Below are 15,017 nucleotides of genomic sequence, written 5' to 3'. Positions count from 1 at the left end.
CATTCTAGTGGTTTGTTAATGCCCCTGCCGGTTCCCAGGAGGCCATGGACCCATAAATCAATGGATTTTATTTCTGATCTCCCGGTCTCTCAGAGAATGACGGTTATCTGGGTGATCTGTGATAGATTTTCTAAGATGGTCCATCTTGTACCACTCCCAAAGTTGCCATCTTCTTCTGAGTTGGTGCCCTTGGTTTTACAACAGGTGGTTCGTTTGAACGGTATTCCTGAGAACATTGTGTCTGACAGAGGAGTCCAGTTTGTTTCCAGATTTTGGAGAGCTTTTTGTACTAAACTGGGAATTAAGTTGTCTTTCTCCTCTGCATTTCACCCTCAGACCAATGGGCAAACTGAGAGAACAAACCAGACTTTGGAAACCTATTTGAGATGTTTTATATCTGCTGATCAGGACGACTGGGTCTCATTTTCAAGCCAAGGTTCATTGGACCTTATAAGATTTTGGAAATCCTTAATACCGTTTCTTCCCATTTGGCTCTTCCGGGAATGTTTAAGATTCACAACATTTTTTATAAATCTTTGTTGAAAAGGTTTGTGGAGCCAGTAGCTCCCCCTGATCCTGTACTGGTTAAGGGTAATCTGGAGTATGAGGTAGAGAAGGTATTGGATTCTCGTCTGACTAGACGGAGACTCCAGTACTTGGTCAAGTGGAAAGGCTATGGTCAGGAGGATAATTCTTGAGTGTCTGCTTCTGACATTCATGCCAAGAGATTGGTTCGCGCCTTTCACCGGGTCCATCCAGTTCGGCCTGGTGGCTTGGATGAGGGTTCGGTGACCCCTCCTCAAGGGGGGGGGTACTGTTGTGAACACTCTTGACCTGACTTCTGAGTTTGGGCTCCCTCTGGTGGTTGCTGCAGGTAGTGGAGCTGGTCGGGTTGACAGAAGTCAATCTCAGATAAGTTATTTGTTTGCTGGAATCTTTTGCATTTGATCCAGTTTTGCCTTACTCTGCTTTCTGCTTTGCTGTGTGGGTTCAGCATTGTTCCCTGCTGGGACCGGTGCTGAACCCCGTTCCATATGCCACAGCTTATGTCAGTCTGTTCAGTATTGCTAATCCCTTGTTATGCATATATAGGAAGGAGAGAAGTCCGGCTTTCAGGATCGCGCTGTTCCAGTCCAAAGTTCACAAGGAGTTAATCCAAGGACCAAGCAGTGATTATAACTTTCTTTTTATTCCAAAAACTCTACGCGTTTCGTGTACACACTGTACACTTCCTCAGGAGCAAAGTTACACTGGCATCACATTCCATTCTCCTTATATACTAACTCCCCCAGGAAGTGAGGTAGGTGCTCATTGCACTTAAAAAAAATTCACACATAACTATCAACATAATGTAAAATCACAAAAATCACTAAAATTCATCTATAAAACACACTTATATAAAAACCCACATATGTAAAACTTCACACTAGAAAAAATGTAAAACATTATAATAAAATTATGATTATACTCAATAAAAGTCTAAAATTCTTGGTACATCATATCAATTAGCAGAACAACATTCACAAATCTCTTATATAACTGCACTTATATTTTCCTTTCAGTATTAACCCTTCATTCAACATATTATACTTTTACTTTCCTTATATTTCAGGCAGATGATCATATATTAATTAATGTATGTACTCCTATGCGGATTCGATCCTGCACAGCAGACCCATGCTCTGCACTCAAGAAACTTTTCTGTTCTCTCAGCCAAAGGCTCCACATCTCCAGAGCTGTCAGTTCCTTTTCAAGGCACCAGCCAACTATTCCAATAATAGTAAAATGCCGCCGATTGTATCTCTTTATATGTTAGCGATATGATCATTCCCTTGCTGTAATGTTATAGCATGGACATCACACAATTATCAGATGCCAATACTACTCTAATTCTTAGCAGACAAATATGCAGAGCACCAAAATTATTTAAAGATGTCAGATATTTCATTTAAACCGTATGGTTGCAGAGTCTGCAACCTGTGAATCCAGTAAATTTCTGGATTCCCACATGTTTACTTTACATCAGCACAATTTTGGAACCAAAATTTCTTTTTGTTAGGAAGTTATAAGGGTTAAAAACTGACCAGTGATTTCTCATTTTTGCAACACCATTTTATTTTTACGGACCACATCACATTTAAAGCCACTTTGAGGGGTCTATATGATAGAAAATACCCAAAAGTGACACCATTCTAAAAACTGCACCCCTCAAGGTGCTCAAAACCACATTCAAGAAGTTTACTAACCCTTTAGGTGCGTCACAGGAATTTTTTGAATATTTAAAAAAAAATGAACATTTAACTTTTTTTCACAAAAAAATACTTCAGGTTCAATTTTTTTTTTTATTTTACCAAGGGTAACAGGAAAAATTGGACTGCAAAAGTTATTGCGCAATTTCTCCTGAGTTCGCTGATACCTTATATATGGGGGGAACCACTGTTTCGGTGCATGGCAGACCTCAGAAGGGAAGGAGCGCGGTTTGACTTTTTCAATGCAAAATTGGCTGGAATTCAGATCGGACGCCATGTCGCGTTTGGAGAGCCCCTTATGTACCTAAACAGTGGAAACCCCCCACAAGTGACCCCATTTTGGAAACTAGACCCCCTATGGAACTTATCTAGATATGTGGTGAGAACTTTGAACCCACAAGGGCTTCACAGAAGTTTATAACGTACAGCGGTACAATTAAAAAATCATATTTTTTCCACAAAAATGATCTTTTCACCCTCAAGTCTTATTTTTCCAAGGGTAACCAGACCCTAAAAGTTATTGGGCAATTTGTCCTGAGTGCGCTGATACCCCACATGTGGGGGTAAACCACTATTTGGGCGCATGGCAGAGCTTGGAAGGGAAGCAGCGCCATTTGACGTTTTTGGCTGGAATTGAGATCTGACACCATGTCGAGTTTGGAAAGTCCCTGATGTACCAAAACAGTAGAAACCCCCCACAAATGACACCATTTTGGAAACTAGACCCCCCCAAGGGACTTATCTAGATGTGTGGTAAGCACTTTGAACCCCCCAGTGCTTCACAGAAGTTTATAACGCCCGGCGTGAAAATAAAAAAAATAGTATTTTTTCCACAAACATGATCATTTAGTCAATTTTTTTATTTTCCCAAGGGTACAAGGAGAAATTGGACCCCAAAAGTTGTTGTCCAATTTGTCCTGAGTACGTTGATCGCTCACATGTGGGAGAAAACTACTGTATGGGCACAGGTCGGGGCTCGGAAGGGAAGTAGTGACGTTTTGGAATGCAGACTTTGATGGAAAGATCTGCAGGTGTCATGTTGCCTTTGGAGAGCCCCTAATGTACCTAAACAGTGGAAACCCTCCACAAATGACCCCATTTTGGAAACTAGACCCCCCTAAGGAACTTATCTAGATGTGTGGTGAGTACTTTGAACCCCCAAGTGCTTCACAGAAGTTTATAACGCCTGGGCGTGAAAATAAAAAAATTTTTTTCCACAAAAATTACATTTTTGCTCCCAATTTTTTATTTTTCTAAGGGTAACAGGAGAAATTGGACCCCAAAAGTTGTTTTGCAATTTATCCTGAGTATGCAGATACCCCATATGTGGGGGTAAAACACTGTTCGGGCGCATGGCAGAGCTTGGAAGGGAAGGAGCACCATTTGACTTTTTCAACGCAGAATTAGCTGGAATTGAGATCAGACGCCATGTTGCATTTGGAGAGCACCTGATGTGCCCAAACAGTGGAAACCCCCAATTATAACTCCAACCCTAACCCTAATCTCAGCCCTAACCCTAGCCCTAACCCTAATGGGAAAATAGAAATAAATACATTTTCTTTTAGTTTTATTATTTTTCCCTAACTAAGGGGGTGATAACGGGGGGTTTGATTTACTATTTATGGCGGGTTTTTATGTTTGGCAGCTGTCGCACGCTAAAAGACGCTTTTTATTGTAAAAATAGTTTTTGCATCACCACATTTTGAGACCCATAATTTTTCCTTATTTTGACCCACCGAGTCATGTGAGGTCTTATTCTTTGCGGGACGAGTTGACGTTTTTATTGGTACCATTTTCGGGCACGTGACATTTTTTGCTCGCTTTTTACTCTGATTTTTGGGACGCAGAATGAACAAAAACCAGCGTTTCATGAATTTCTTTTGGGGGGGTGTGTTTACACCGTTCCGCCTGCGGTAAAATTGATAAAGCAGTTTTATTCTTCGGGTCAGTACGGTTACAGCGATACTTCATTTAGGTTTTTTTTATGTTTTGTCGGTTTTATGCAATGAAAACTATTTTATATAAAAAATAATTATTTTTGCATCGCTTTATTCTGCGAGCTATAACTTTTTTATTTTTTTGTGGATGATGCTGTATGGTGGCTCGTTTTTTGCGGAACAAGATGACGTTTTCAGCGGTACCATGGATATTTATATGCGTCTTTTTGATCGCGCGTTATCGCACTTTTTGTTCGGTGGTACGATAATAAATCATTATTTTTTGCTTCGTATTTTATATTTATTTTTTAAGGGGTTCGCTAAAGGGGTTAACTAATGGGACAGTTTAATAGGGCGGGTCGTTACGGACGCGGTGATACCGGGGCTGGCTGACCACACAAAAACACAATAGACAAAACCAAATCAAATGTGAACATTAGCAGAGAAAACTTAGCTTGAGAAGACAGGAACTGAGCTGGAAACTAAGACCTCAGGAAGCAGGAAAAAATCACCAGCATGGGAATAGGGAGTCAGCTGTCTTAAATCCAGTCTGAGACTCCAGATGTCTAATCGTCGTCCTCATTATCAGGTGGCAGGTCTCTGTTAAGTAGATCAGCTTCATTACCTCCTGCCACCACCAGAGGGAGCCCGGAAAGAGAACTCACAACTCCTCTGCCAGCACAAATAGTCCCCTCACCAGAAACCAAAGGCAGACCAGAAAATGAGTTCACAACAGTAGACTGTTCGTGTAATGAAAATGCAATGGCTTTGAAGCAAGTTCAGAGCTTTAGAAGTACCAGGTGGAGAAGGCTGGCTTAGACCCAATATCAAGAAAAGGGAAGTATAAGTATCGGTATATAGGGATATTTATGCTATGCTCATTTCTATCTCTCTGGTAAAACTTAAGGGACCACTGCAAAATTTTCAGTTTGTCTGATTTTTCTCTTAAGGCTAGGTGCACACATTGCGGATTCTACCGCGGATCCGCACCGGATTTGGCCCTGCGGGTCCGCAGCAGATTCTGCTGCGTTGTACAGTACCAATAAAGTCAATGGAATTTGAAAAACGCTGTGCACATGCTGCGGAAACGCTGTGGGTTCATTTCCGCCGCATGCAAATTCTTTGGGCGGATCTGCAGCGTTACTGCACCCATTGACTTGCATTGACCTGCAGCAAAACCGTAGGTCTCAAAAAGATCCGCGGCTTTGCTGCAGATGAAACGCTGCAGATCGGGAGGGGGGGAAGAATGAGGGCGGAGTGTGGGCGGTGACTGTGCGTGTATGGTGTGTGGGTTGTGACTGGGCGTGTATCTGTGTGTGAGCTATGTGTGTGTGCGGGGGTCTGCGGGGCTCATCAGGCTGTCCAGAGGTCTGTGCGGGGGGTTAACATGGCTCATTGGGCTGTCAGGAGTCTGTGCGGGGCCTGTGCCGGGGTCACCGGGCTGTCGGGGGGGGGTCTGGTGGGGCCTTGTGGGGGGCTGCGGGACTGTCCGTGGGTCATCGGTCTCTCCGGCGGGTGTGCAAGGAGGGGGGCTGCGGTGCTGTGTATGTATGTATGTATATATGTATGTATGTATGTATGTATGTATGTATGTATGTATGTATGTATGTACTGTATATGCAGGCAAGTCGCATCGGGCTATGCCTGCTACCCTGACAGTGAGTGACACATTAGCCAATGATGGGACAGTAGTAGTCCCATCATCTGGCTATTGTGTTGAACAAAAAAAAAAAAAAAAAAGAACATACAACATACAGAACATATAACATACAGAACATACAACATATAACATACAGAACATATATATAACATACAACACATAACAGAGTACATACTCACCATACACACCCAATTCCCCGAAGCCCTCGATTTCCTGTAATAAGCATAAAATAATAAACCAACCTATACTCACCTCTCCGCCGTAGTCCAATTAATATCGAGGGTCCCACGACGATCTCCCATGGAGAACAGCCGCATCAGCTGATGCGACCGCTCTCCAGGGGCTCCAGCACTGAAATGACAGGCATATGTAATCCTCCGCTGTGTATCCCTTTGCCGGGAAAGAGGTCACGTAACCCTAACCCTAGCGCTAGCCCTAACCCCAATTCTCACGCAGCAGTGCTGGAAAGTGAGACCCTGAACTCAGGTAACCTCAGTGATGGACTGCAGGAGGCATTGTCTCCTGTCAGTTCATCAATGGGAGGCCCTATAGAGCAGTCACATCACCTGATGTCACTGTTCTATAGGGGAGATCATCGTGGGACCCTCGTTATTAATTGGACTGTGTCGGACAGGGAGTATACAGTTGGTTTATTATTTTTTGTTTTTTTCTAGGAGACGAGGGCGTCGCTTGGATCTGGGAGTTAAATAAAAAGATGAAAACCGTGGTGTGTTTTATTTCATTAAAAGACTTTATTCTTATGTGTGGTTTTTTTAACCTTTTTAAAAGATTAACAATGGATAAGCGTCTTATTGACGCTGCTCCATTATTAACCGGGCTTAATGTCACCTTCCAATAGCAAGGTGACATTAACCCCTTATATTACCCCATATCCCACCGCTACACGGGAGTGGGAAAGAGAGGGGCTAAGTGCCAGAATGGGCACATCTTAGAGATGCGTCATTTCTGGGGCGGCTTTTGGTTGGTTTTGTAGCCGGGGGGGCAATATCCATGGCCCCTTCCTAGGCTATAAATATCAGCCCGCAGCTGTCTGTGTAGCCTTTTCGGCTATAAAATATAGGGGGACCCCACATCATTTTTTTGGGGGTCCCTCTATTTTAATAGCCAGTAAAGGCTATGCAGACAGCTGCGGGCTGATATTCATAGCCTGGGAAGGGGCCATGGGTATTACCCCCTTCCCAGGCTACAAATATTGGCTCCTGGTCATCGGTTTTCCCCCTCTGGCGCAGAAAATTGCTAATGGATGATTAGAATACCCTTGAAAACCCTTGTGCAAGTATGTTGCACAGCAGAAAACAGTTTTGCTGATTAGAGAAGCTATAAACCTGACCTTCCTTTGAGCTAGTTGAGAATCTGGAGCATTACATTGGTTGGTTGCATTAAACTCTCAATATGGCCAGAAAAAAAGAACTTTCATGTGAAACTCGACAGTCTATTCTTGTTCTTAGAAATGAAGGCTATTCCTTGTGAGAGATTGCCAAGAAACATAAGATTTCCTAAAACGGTGTGTACTACTACCTTCAGAGGAGAGCACAAATAGGCTCTAACCAGAGTAGAAAGAGAAGTTGGAGGCCCTGCTGCACAACTGAGTAACAAGACAAGTACATTAGAGCCTGAAGTTTGAGAAATCGACGCCTCATAGGTCCTCAACTGGCAGCTTCATTAAATAGTACACGCAAAATGCCAGTGACATTGTCTACAGTGAAGAGGCGACTCCGAGATGCTGGCCTTCAGGGCAGAGTGGCAAAAAAAAAGCCATATCCGAGACTGGCTAATAAAAGGAAAAGATAAATATGGGCAAAAGAACACAGACATTGGACAGAGGAAGGCCTTCCCACAACATGTAACAGAGAAAGTGGCGTCTTGTACCCGCGAAACGTGCGTCAGGATTTTTACATCAGGTCCAGGGTCACTCTCATACCGCTGGTAAGGTCTACCCTTGGGGTATTATTTCATACTGCATTACTGGCTGTTACATATCTTTCCTACTACCTTGGGATGGTTTCCATTTGAGCTCACCACCGGGCTTGTGACCCTTTAGGCCAGTGTTTCTCAACTCCAGTCCTCAAGACCCACCAACAGGTCATGTTTTCAGTATTTCCTTAGTATTGCACAGGTGATGGAATTAATGCTTGAGCGGGTGATGAAATTATCACCTGTGCAACACTAAGGAAATCCTGAAACCTTGACCTGTTGGTGGGTCTTGAGGACTGGAGTTGAGAAACACTGCTTTAGGCTTTGCTGTGTGCATATATATAAAACCTTATCTTTTGACCCTTATTGGGTGACCCTGGTACACTTGTACTGTCTTGGCGTTCTGTTACTGTACTGTATGAACTTTATATTTTTGTATGATATTTAATAACATTTGTATTTGATTTTACATCATTCCACCTGTTACTCCTTATCCTCTTCATTTCCATGTTGTTTGGAGTTGGTGTTGGTTTCCATAGGGTGGGCCACTATTAGTGTTACTCCCCTGGCATTTAGCATGCAGCTGGGATTTTTGCTATCGCATTATTTGTACCAGTATAAAGGCAGAAAGCTTGGACATACTTTATTTTTTTTTCTTATTTATAAGGCTGTTCATGTACATTCATATGATGAAATGGCTTTAGCAGAACTCTCCTAGACAAAATCCCTCCACAATTTCAGAATTAGATAGCTGAGATTCAGCCAGACAGTCTATAGAGACAAAATGGCTTCTATATGAAAGTAGAATCTGTGCCTTCTCTCCATTTAATGGTTACTACTCACCAGAGTCATCATCTTTAGGAATCTCCTCTTTACACTGCACATCACTTCTAGCCTGAAACAAATATTGTAAAAGTCACAGACAGATGGAGAAGTCACATCTATGATCAGCTCTAATCCTGCCATCTCCACCGTTCTCATGACACAAGTATAAAACATATAATACTGGTGGATAAAACAAGACTGAGCACAAGACCTTCACAGCCGTCTACACATCATAGGGGAGATCTCATGACACCTTCTCTCCATCTACCTGATGATCCTGAGGAACATTGGGATCTTCTTGTTGACAGTCCTGTGGAAAAAGAGGACGGGGACATCTCTCTGGTGTTGTCCTCTTACTGGATAGAACTGGAGGAAACACATACAGGGACTGAATTCATTCTTTACATACAGATAATTATAGGCCGTGTGTATTTAGTCCTGTCTATTACCTGGTGATGTGAGGGGCTGGGGAACCTCCGTTATGACGTCCTTGTACAAATTTTTGTGTCCTTCTAAATATTCCCACTCCTCCATGGAGAAATAGATGGCGATATCTTGAAACCTTATAGGAACCTGACACAAAGAATGATACAGTCATGCCTACATAGGATTACTGTGTAATGTCCCAGCATTCCCAGCAGTGTCACCTCTCCAGTCAGCAGCTCAATCATCTTGTAGGTGAGTTCTAAGATCTTCTGGTCACTGATGTCCTCAAATAGCCAGGCATGAGGTGGAGGCTCCATAATTGGGCTAAGACTTTTTCCCCATCCCTCAGACACAGGGGCCTGACAGCGCTCACTAGAGGTCTTCTTCACTACTGTGTAATCCTGGTTATGGAGAGACACATTAATAAATCTCACTACAGACATTTCCAGAGTCCTCACCTCTCCAGTTCTGTCCATCTGTTATTCCCATAGATAAGAATGATGTAATGTGACGTCATCAGAATCTCTCACCTCTCCAGTAAGCCGGAAGAGGATCTCTAGGGTGAGATGTAATATCCTCTCCGCCATCTTGTTCTTGTCCCTATCCATCTTTGGCCAGTCAATCAGAAAAATTATCTTGTATAGAAGAGTTCCACTGAAAGTATCTAATATTGTAGGGACCTGAATGGGGAAAAGATGAGCCAATGTAACATCAAATAATTACTAATGATAATAAAGGGGAAACATACAACATATAAGGTATAGATGTTTACTACCATTAATTAAGAGTAATCAATGTGTGGTTACTGAAAATGGCTTCCAAGTGGAAACTGAGCCCATCGTCTGAAATCCAAATTTGCCGGCTTTGCCAAATTTTCTCCAAAATTTTGATTTGCACTGAATAAATTTACTACACAAATCACAAATTAAAAGCGTCAAATCGCCTGGAAAGTATTCATAGAACTCAGAACTCTTTAATGCTCTTTAATGCAAACATAGCCTTTTTAATGTCCAAATGACTTCAACCTTTCTGGCTAGAGAAAAACGGATGGTAACCAGAGGTAACAAACAGAATATTTAACAACCTACTGTAGTATCAGACTTTATAGGCTACCTAAATAGTACGGCCAAAACATTTCCATTTTGAGGGAGGCAGATGCGTGCATTGCTGTTATATATAGAAAGGCAGTGCAAATGGAAGAAGCTGTTGCATTTTTACAGGGCTGGGTGCAACATCTATCACTGTTTGGGAGGTCTACACTTTGCTAGATAAAGAAAATAGACTTTTTGGACGGTTTATGAAAAAACTATACATATAATTTTAGGGAGACACAACTGGTGTACTATTTTGAATTTGAAAAAATAATAATAATCTCGCCGTTTTAAAAGAAGACCCAGATATAGCTCAGATAACGAAAAATGGGTGCAGAGTGATATTGAGTGCGACAGGGTCACTAGTGCTGTATTGGAGGGGAGATATGTTTCACGAACATTGCTATCTTCCGTGATGTGAAACCCATAAATCTTTCTTAAGCATGTTGTTATGTGCTGAGGGGTTAACCAGCAATTACAAGGGTTGGGTTTTTTTTGTGAGTAGGTGTAACAGATGGGCGGGACGCCTACTCACCATATCTCCACCTCAAGGGAGTAGTTGGAGAAGTTAAATGTCCACCTACAATTTCTTTTCTGTGTGTGTTTGGAGACCGTCAAGTCTCCAGATGGTAGCTCCAACATGAGCTGAAGATTTATTATATTCTGAGCGGGCAAATCCCACAGGCATACAGACTCGAATATACGTTATATTTTGTTTTGCCGTTATGCCTGAAAGGCCATGTTTATCTTGTTAAATCTTGCCAAGCTTTATGCTGTTCTTTTATAAATGAGGAGGTGTTTGACCCAAGAAGCATTACTGTGTCTACCTCTGAAAGCAGCTAAGTGAGTCAACCTACCAGACCAAAAAAACACCTTGGATCTAGTCCAAGCAGATTCCTCTAATTGGCCACATTTTAAGGGATTTTTTAAGTGTGGGTCAACATCACGTAAAGCCCCCCATCTCACATAGCGAGATCGCTGTTGCGTCACCAAGTTTGTGACGCAACAGCGATCTCGCCTGCGTTCTCGCTACGTGTGACACACAGCGGTGATCGGGCCCCTGCTGCGATGTTGCTGATTGTGCTCGAATGTCCTGGGCCATTTTTTGATCGCTGGTGTCCCGTTGGCCAGCATGCTTCGCTGTGTTTGACAAGGTCAACGAAGAACGACCTCAATACTACAGGTCTGAGAGACAGGGTCCCAACGACCGTTGTATCGTTCCGTATCGTTGCTGTTGCGATCTGACTGTTTGAGATCTCACCAGCGACCTCGTAGCGATGCACCAGTGATCCCTAGCAGGTCGCATCGTTGTTGGGGTCGCTGGTGCGTCACCAAATGTGACGGTACCCTAAGACATGCAAGTATTCATTTACATGCTAGAATTTTTCAGATTCAGGTAACAAAAACCTTTATCAAGTTAAAATGTTCCTATACTGCAACACGTATAATGTAGTATACGTCGTGGATTGCACAGCCTGTAACCTGAAATATGTGGGCAGTACTAAACGCCAACTGAGGTTGAGAATCGGAGAACATATCTATGATATTGAGAACAAGGGTTTAAACACTACAGATCTCCAAACATTTGTTTTCAGGAACATCAAAGTAACTTATGCTCTAACCGTTTATGCAATAGAAAAAAACAATTAAATCTCCTGGAGGAGGGGACATGGAAATGGCACTGAGGAACAAAGAGGCATGGTGGATTTTTCAGCTCAACACCAGAGTGCTGTATGTCTTGAATCTAAGAAAAGACATTATGTTTTTTTACTGACTCTCTCTTCTCATTCGCTCTCCTTCCTCCAGGATAAGTTATGCTTTAATAAGTTACAAAAGAGTTTCTCTCTGACTCTTATTACTTAATATCTTAGAAAATGTTCAAGTATCTCAGTTGGTTTCTTTACCTGCTTTCCTGCTGCTCTGTAGTCTTCATCACTGACGCACAGGAATTCCCTTGCTGTATGCAGGGACCGCATAGAAACAGGCTCGTAAATCTGTGCTGTGTGGAACCTGTGTTTTCTTTCCTCCTCTCCCTCTTAAACAATTTGACTCATTCTCATGGCATATGGTTGGTATGGTAACTTATGTCCAACTGAGACAACAAGTGTATGTAGATGTATGGCTTTTACATGCTATGTCCCAAGACCTTTTTATTCTCCTGCCTATTGTACGCACACAATTAAACACGCCAGTGCACTTTTTGATCTTGCAATCCAATTAAGTGAGGTTACCAAGCAATTTTTGTACAAAATTGTAAAAACATAAAAAAAAATAATTTGTTTTTGTTGCATTTACGTCTATATTGGGACATACTGTCAGGACTCGAACCAGCAGCTCTTGTATACCAGGCGGCAGCTCTTCCCTCTGAGCTATTTAACTCACTGGACAGTTCTGTGCTAACCCAGATACTTGTACCTGTGTTGTTTCTCATTGTCTCCACTCTGAGTTCCTGATTGGCTCCACCCTGATTGCACACCCTATTTAAACCTGGCATTGCACTCCCTTCTTTCCGAGATTATTGAGCTACCAGCCTCTAGGCAAGCTTCCTTTCATCTGCACCTTCATTCTAAGATTATACTGCTGCGTCCCTGACTTCTTGGCTATCCCTGACTACGCTACGTGCTGCTCCTTTATATGCTCCTCTATATGTTTTAATGTTTTATGTATATCACTTGTGCGTTAGAACAGATTTTAATGAGCTAAGCTAATTAGTGTACTGGTGTGTTCACCGGATTGACAACATAAAAGAGGTAACTTCCCATGACTAGGCATCATGATTAAGGGTGCGACTGCGCATACACCTGAAACGCGGCGTTGATGTGTGTCATATGAATTTATATTGCTGACTGTGCATTTCCACAAAATGATTAGGCAATAACAAAAGCTTTTCATCAAGTCTACCAAAAATCTAGGTAGAATCACATACCAATAGCAAGCATGTCCAAGTGAATGCTGTAACAAAGTGGTATGCGTAAGCATCTAATATTAGACTACTAATGCAATGATGCGGGCTCAAAAATTATTTTAAATAAAGCTCTAAGTTTGGTAGTTAAATACTTGTGTTTCAGAATTAGGGAGATTTATCTTTAAAAAAGTGGCAGCTCACAAAACAGAGAGATCACACTTTCATTTACAAACAGTAACAAGCCTTGAATTGAGAATTTGGATTTAGCGGCAAAACAAGCAATGAATGGTTTAATATTACCCTTGCTTATTGGCATAGTAAGGCTGTGTGCCCACGTTGCGTCTTTTTAAGCATTTTTGATGCGTTTTTCGGGGTCAAACCGCATCAAAAACGCTTAAAGAAGCATCCCATTCATTTTAATGCATTTTGGCCTTTTTGTGACAATGGATGCGTTTTTTACCACTAAGGAAACGCTTAGAGGTAAAAAATGCAGCATGTTCATTAATTTCCGCTTAGGTCCGCGTTTTTGGCTATTTCCTATAGCCCAGAAGACGAGCGGGAAAAAAAAACGCATCAAAAACGCACGTTTTTCCAGCAAAGATAGTGGCAAAAAACGCGCGTTTTTTCCACGCGTTTTCTGGGAAGGAGACCCGTTTCCTGAGCGTTTAAAAACGCTAACGTGGGCACATAGCCTAAAACAAATAATTTAAAAAAAGCAACTAATACAGGTGCTGTGGGTACTGTATATCACAGATGTAAGAATTTACAGTCACACATTGAATGGTAATGATGAGAAGCTACAACAGTTCAGTTTTGGATAAAATATATTCAAAAGCCCAGCTCACCTTGTAGATGGTATACTAAACTCCAGGTACATGGAAATCTTTTGAAAGCCCATATCTAAATGAAAGTGTTACTTCCACACCAGTAGTTCAGACTCCACTTAATAGAGCACCTGACAAAAATGCATAAGAAAAGCATGATCATCATTTAAAGCACACCAAGTACAAAAAAAGGGAAAAAAATACTAAATTAAAAACATTAAATTATCAGTGAACAAATAGGATAAGTAGATCTCATTTATATATTATAGTACGATACTATCTAAGGAAGGCGTGGGGAACTTCTGGTCCATGGGCAGTTTAAGGCCTGCAATGTTCTATTTTCGGCCCCAAGCAGTTTTCTGAGAACCGCAGTGCTCAGGCTCTGGATCACAATGGCCAGGCCCATTAAATGCAGCGGCAGTCCCTCCTGTGATGTATATGCACCCAGCCCCAACATTTCCTATGTGATGTATACTCTGCAGCCTTAGTTTCTTCTATGTGCAGTCTCAGTAGTTCTCATGTGATGTGAGATATATATACTAGATGGAGGCCTGATGCTATCGCATCGAGAGGGTGGTAATGTCACGATGGGGGCAGGCTTTGCAGCGTTGAGAATCTGTCCTCCCCATGTGCTGACTTCTCCCGTCTATGCTCTCTTCTGTCTTACCCATGTGCTATCCCCCTTGTCTGCTGTCTGTTTCCTTCCTGTGCTGTGTTCTCCCCTCATGTGCTGTCCCATTTGAGCTGTCTCACCCCTGTGTCTGACCGTGTACAGAACATACCACAGCTCCTGGGCAGGGGAGGAAGCAAAAGACAATACTGGCATTACAGCAGGCGATCGCTGAGAATACTTTTTGAGAGGTAAAATATTGTTTTAAAACAGTCAGTGAAATATTTTACCTCACAAAGTGAATCCGATCCCCTGCTGTAATGTCAATATTGTCTTTTGCTTCCTTCATTGCCCAGGATCTATGGTATATTCTGTACACGGTCAGACACAGACAATTTTTAAAATGAACTTTCGTGCGTGGGAAAACCCCTTTAGGCTATGTACCCACGTTGCGTTTTTTAAGCAGAAACGCACACCCTCTTCCCAGGAAAACACATGCGTTTTATGCTGCGCTTTTGTAAGCGTTTAGCATGCGTTTTCCTATGCGTTTTTGCA

At 42.2% G+C, this 15,017-nt stretch overlaps 2 protein-coding genes across 3 annotated transcripts in view; one reads left to right on the top strand and one right to left on the bottom strand.

The window, feature by feature from the left end:
- The window catches only part of LOC141051007 (uncharacterized), an 850,460-nt gene that overhangs the window by 310,797 nt on the left and 524,646 nt on the right, over positions 1-15,017 (top strand). The gene's annotated exons all lie outside the window — the stretch shown is intronic.
- The window catches only part of LOC141051013 (uncharacterized), a 63,846-nt gene that overhangs the window by 39,595 nt on the left and 9,234 nt on the right, over positions 1-15,017 (bottom strand). For both annotated transcript variants that reach the window (XM_073547792.1, XM_073547793.1), the window contains exons 2-7: positions 13,874-13,983; positions 9,563-9,712; positions 9,254-9,433; positions 9,056-9,179; positions 8,875-8,972; positions 8,625-8,676 (exon numbers count right to left, since the gene is read on the bottom strand). In XM_073547792.1, coding sequence (XP_073403893.1) covers positions 8,625-8,676; positions 8,875-8,972; positions 9,056-9,179; positions 9,254-9,433; positions 9,563-9,640 — 532 coding nt within the window. In that variant the 5' untranslated portion in view covers positions 9,641-9,712; positions 13,874-13,983. The remainder of the gene's footprint in view (positions 1-8,624; positions 8,677-8,874; positions 8,973-9,055; positions 9,180-9,253; positions 9,434-9,562; positions 9,713-13,873; positions 13,984-15,017) is intronic.

This window comes from Dendrobates tinctorius, unplaced genomic scaffold (genome assembly GCF_039654945.1).
Source record: "Dendrobates tinctorius isolate UK_male_01 unplaced genomic scaffold, ASM3965494v1 ptg000155l, whole genome shotgun sequence".
Taxonomy (NCBI): domain Eukaryota; kingdom Metazoa; phylum Chordata; class Amphibia; order Anura; family Dendrobatidae; genus Dendrobates; species Dendrobates tinctorius.
This window is presented reverse-complemented; position numbering and strand designations above follow the sequence as displayed.